Source organism: Gavialis gangeticus, unplaced genomic scaffold (genome assembly GCF_001723915.1).
Source record: "Gavialis gangeticus isolate Ggan-Ray unplaced genomic scaffold, GavGan_comp1, whole genome shotgun sequence".
Classification (NCBI taxonomy): Eukaryota; Metazoa; Chordata; order Crocodylia; family Gavialidae; genus Gavialis; species Gavialis gangeticus.
The window spans coordinates 24,062,255-24,067,315 of NW_017728993.1; the positions used below are offsets into that span (position 1 = coordinate 24,062,255).

Here is a 5,061-nt window from a genome sequence, read left to right on the forward strand (position 1 = left end):
AAGGGGGACCAGCAGGCACTGGGGGAGTCCCTGTTCCCCCCAAGCACCACTGGGAGTAACAAGGAATGGTGGCCATAAGTTGACAGAGAGTAGATTCTGACTAGATATCAGGAGGCGCTACTTCACTGTCAGGGCAGCTAGGGTCTGGAACCAACTTCCAAGGGAAGGGTTGCTCACTCCTACCCTGGGGGTCTTCAAAAGGAAGCTAGACAATCACCTAGCCAGGGTCGTTTGACCCCAGCATTCATTCCTGCCCATGGCAAGGTGTCAGACTTGATGATCTGCTCAAGTGCCTTCTGACCCGACCAACTATGAAACTACAAGTTTCTGCTATCTGTCTTCAAGCCAAATGGTGCCCATGAAGCATTAGATATTCTTCAGCTTTTCTGGGCTTCTCTAGGTAGACAATAAAACATTCAGTTTTACAGAAAAGTCTTCTCTTTTGGCCACAAGTGCAGAGCAAAAGCCTTTGACTAATTATTTTACTCCATTATCATATCATTTCTATAGTAAGAAACCTCTTCAATAGTTTGTCTAGGCAAGGTTCTTTGGGTCGATGTGATATCTTTTATTAGACTGACTAAATAGTTGGAAAAAAGCTCTTTGTAAGCTTTTGGGTGCAATCACCCTTCATAGGGAGTCTTCCCTATTCCTGAAGAAGGGGAACTGCACCCAAAAGCTTGCAGCGAACTTTTCTCGAACTACTCAGTTGGTCTAATAAAAGATACCCAAAGAAACTTGCCTGCCTATGTTCTTAGACCAACATGGCTACAACCAAAAACTCTGCATCATCTTATTATTGGATAGTTAGGCATTACTATCAATCCCCTTAGAGTGGCAAATCAACCAGATTTTACTGTGTTTCTTGCTCGGAGGAAACCAGCTTCAAAATTCAGCCAGCTTCTGCCTCCAACCTCTATCCTCCTCCTGACGGGCTTTGTCATCTTTTCAAAGGCCTTTCAAGTGAACAAGGATGTCAACTGTCTAACTGACTATCTCCAGGAATGCGAGTCTCAGCTTCAGGAAGTGAAGAAGCAGGAGAAGAAGGGCTTTTTGTACGGGATCCCGGTCAGCGTGAAGGACTCCATTGACTGCAAGGTAAAGCAAGCATCACTTTTGTGGCTGAAATTTTCCGAGAAGATCAGCCAATTTGGACATTGAGATGGATTGGCATCATCTTTAGATCTTCGTGGTTTCAAATCTCAGTGGTAATCCCTACTTTTGACCTATTTGCGGATCACAGTGGTTAAAAGAAGTCCTCCTGACAGTTTCCCTAGGGCAGGTCATGCTCATGAAACAGTCTCTCTGTCAAAAAGTTCCCTTCTTGTTAAGAACCAGACTGCAGGCATGTGAATGGCATGAATCAGAAAGTAGTATCCCAAAAATAGAGCTATGTCCAGGTCACAATCTTGCTCTTTGCAGTACCCCAGCAAGTGGGAAGATAGCCAATTTGCACATTGTCACGTGCCTAGCCAAGCCAATTAGAATACCTTTCTTGGACTTTTACAATATATGTGAGTGGTTGTCTCCATAGGCATATCAGTGCTTATTAACACAGTCCAACTGCATCATAACCAACCCCATTCATCACCAACCCCATTTTAACAATCCTAACAGCAGGGAAGGATTTCTTTTTTCATTGTTACGATGCAGCAAATTGGTTCTCTCTTTTATAGCTAACGTTCTCCTTTAACGAGCTTTTCTTGTGGTCCCCATTGCGGGTGGGGAGTCATTATACAGAGCTTGCACTGTGAAAACATCCCAATTCACATTTCATTAAAAACCAGACCACGGAAGAAGCTCCTATGAGTACATGGTACCAATCGTTGCTCTTGAAGCATGAAGGTTTCAAATCGGGCCCATCTACCTGTGTCTGCTTTCTGCTTTTCAGGGACATGATTCCACATTGGGGTTTCTGAAGAAACTCAATCGTCCTGCTGCGGAGGACAGTGTGGTGGTCCAGGTCTTGAAGAGACAGGGCGCCATTCCCTTTGTGAAGAGCAATGTACCTCAGGGCTTGCTGAGGTAAACTGGAACAACTTTTGAATTGATCCAGTATTCATGGCCAAAGCAAATATCTTCTGCCGACTTTTGGGCCAGAATTATGTTGAACTAGATTTTTAATCAGTTAAAAAGTTTCCTAAGGGCTGTTAAGGAAGCATCTTGAAAACTTTCCAAATGTCACTGAAAATTCAATGGTGGGGTCAGCGATTTCTTTTTCCCCTCCAATTTCCCCTATTTCTCTACCACAGGGGTGGGCAAAATGCAGCCCAGGGGCTGGATGCAGCCTGCCAGGCCATTCTATCCAGCCTGCGGGGCCCCTAAAAAATTTAGAAAATGAATATTTACCTGCCCTGGGCTGCCTGTCACGTGGCCGTTGATGGCTTGCCAAAACTCAGTAAGTGGCCCTCTGCCCAAAATAATCGCCCGCCCCTGCTCTACCAGCGACTATTCCAGATGTGAAGGTATTCTAATTTCAATAAAATAAATGGGATGTTATTCACTCTACTATTACCATAGCGCATGCCATGTGCCCTCAAATAAGACATGCACTGTGTTTTGGGAAGGCTGAAAGAAATACAAAAGATTTTTCTTGCATCTTGGCTAAATCCTAACCATGGGGGATCCTGACCACATGGCTAAATCCTGGTCAGAGCTGCCTGGCTAAAAGCTACTGCCAATTTGGCAGCAGCTGTGAAAGGGTTAAAATGAACCATGATGCTGAACAGTGCACGTCACCCCTCCTCTCCCACGCCAGGGAAAGAGAGACAGTCCCAGCAGGCATTATAGCATCCCTATACATTATTAAGTGCAGAAATTTGCTTCCTTGTTAAGACAAGCACCAACATTTTGGAAGGTTAATTTTTGCGGGGGGAGAAGGTACATGTGGCATGCAAGTAAATACAATATTTTTCCCATTTTAAGGCCTCCCCCCCAGTAAAAATCTGGGGGAAAAGACTGTTAATGGCAAACAGCTTCCGCTTGCACAACATATGCCTTTTTGACAAATCTCAAGTAAACAATACTGCACTGAAGAAATTTCTCAGCGTTATACCGAGGACCTGACTAAAGGCTCCTTTGGACTTCACTGGTCTTCAGACCAGATCACAAGGTAATTAAACACTGGAGCTTCTTTCTCGTTTTAGCTATGACTGCAGTAACGTCATCTTTGGGCCTACAGCGAACCCTTTGAACCCCACCAGATCGCCCGGTGGCTCCAGTGGTGGAGAAGGGGCCCTGATCAGGAGTGGAGGATCCATCCTGGGCATTGGGACTGATATAGGAGGGAGTGTTCGAATCCCAGCTGCTTTCTGTGGGCTCTGTGCATTTAAACCCACTGCGTCCAGACTCAGGTACCCCATACACCTTGGTCTTTTGCCTTGGCAGCAACCAGGGCTTCAGTGAAGATCACTCTAGAGATAAAGTGAAATCTCAATGAGAGGGTCAGGAATTAACCCATGGGTAGGAAGTATCCACGCCTGATAGCAGCCTGACAATGCCAGCATGTTCAGTGAGAACATCTTTAAGGATATTTTCATGCTAGTCTTTTATAGATGAGCTTTCTGCAACTCAAAGATCTCTTTTTCCCCCATCTAAAAAAAAGGACCCAGGCAAAACTGTCTTCCAGTGCAGTTCCCTTCACCCCATGTGTCCCTGTGCAAGCAGAGGGTGGCATTTCCAAAGGAAACCAAAGGCATTAGGAAGTCCACTTCTATTACTGTAGAAAATTAATAACTAATTTTTCCTTGGGCCTCTTTGCAAGTTCCCAGCTGAAAGCTTTAACGTTCAGTCTTTTTTTCATATGCCAGGGACTTTAATCTAGGACATTTCAGTCCCAGGTAAGAATGTTTTGGGGAAAAAAAATGTCCTGGCTTGGGACTCCGAGAATTTTGGCTGTAGTTTTTGCTACCTAAATCTTTTTAAAACAGGCCTGAACTATTTTTCCCCGTAATCTCTGTTTATTTTTCAGTTATTGCAAGCAAGAACACAGTATTCTAGTCTGCATGTTTGTAGCATGTGCCAAGGAAGGGCAAAATTCCCATTTGTTGTCGGTCTTACTCACAACTACCTCTCCCTGTTAAAAGCAATCTTTCTTCTACTGTTTGTGCTTCTGTGTTTTTCCACAGCCAGAAAGGAATGGTTGCCATTCTTCGGGGGCAAAAATCAGGTAGGATTTTTACCACCAATGGTCTCCTGAAAAATAGAATCATAGAAATGTACAGCTGGAAGAGACCTCTGAAGGTCATGTAGTCCAACCCTTGCCTGAGGCATGATGATCCCTATCCAAACCATCCCATAAAAATCCACTGTCTAACCTATTAGTGAAACTACACAGTCAACCCTGACACAACCACAAGATATAACAGCCTAACCTACCACAGGAAAAGGAGGGGGACAATGCCAGGAAATGAGCACATCGACACGTGCATTTAAGCGCAACTAAATTTAATGCGCATTAAGCTAATGTGCATTAAGCAATTTTTGGCAGGTGTCTACACATGCAGAGACTTGGCACTAAAGTTAGTGCCAAGTCCCTGCAGCCCTGCCATGTGTCCCTAGTGGCTGGGCAGACCCGGCACTAAAGTTAGTGCCAGGTTGCATCTGCACATGCATTAATATGCTTTGACTAATCACACCTAAATTTGATGCCCGCATCTACAGGTATCAAATTTAGGTTCAATTAGCCTAATTTTGCCATTTTTAATGTGCATTGAGGGCATGTACGTGTACATGCCACTCATAATGTGCATTAAGTTAGGCTAGTGTGCATTAACACATCTTCTGTAGATGCGCCCAATGTCCTGCTGCTGCAAAGATTGTTTAATATGCTTGAGTGATCCAAGGAAGGGGACTATATCCACCACTACAGAGGAAGGCAAACCACCCCTCTGTCCACACCAGAGAGTAAAATTCCTTCCTGATCCCAAATACGGTGATTGGGGAATCTAATACAGCCACTGAGGAATCTAATACTTATTTTGTTTCTTGCCAAAGGCTTTGTGGTCTCTTTCAGGAGATCAAAAGAAGAACCTGGCAAGACAGAGCCAGAGAGCCTCCTTT

At 44.4% G+C, this 5,061-nt stretch overlaps 1 protein-coding gene across 2 annotated transcripts in view; it reads left to right on the forward strand.

Annotated features, from left to right (window-relative positions):
- The window catches only part of LOC109286693 (fatty-acid amide hydrolase 1-like), a 33,692-nt gene that overhangs the window by 14,528 nt on the left and 14,103 nt on the right, over nt 1-5,061 (forward strand). For both annotated transcript variants that reach the window (XM_019501366.1, XM_019501365.1), the window contains exons 3-6: nt 955-1,098; nt 1,892-2,025; nt 3,147-3,353; nt 4,128-4,168. In XM_019501366.1, coding sequence (XP_019356911.1) covers nt 955-1,098; nt 1,892-2,025; nt 3,147-3,353; nt 4,128-4,168 — 526 coding nt within the window. The remainder of the gene's footprint in view (nt 1-954; nt 1,099-1,891; nt 2,026-3,146; nt 3,354-4,127; nt 4,169-5,061) is intronic.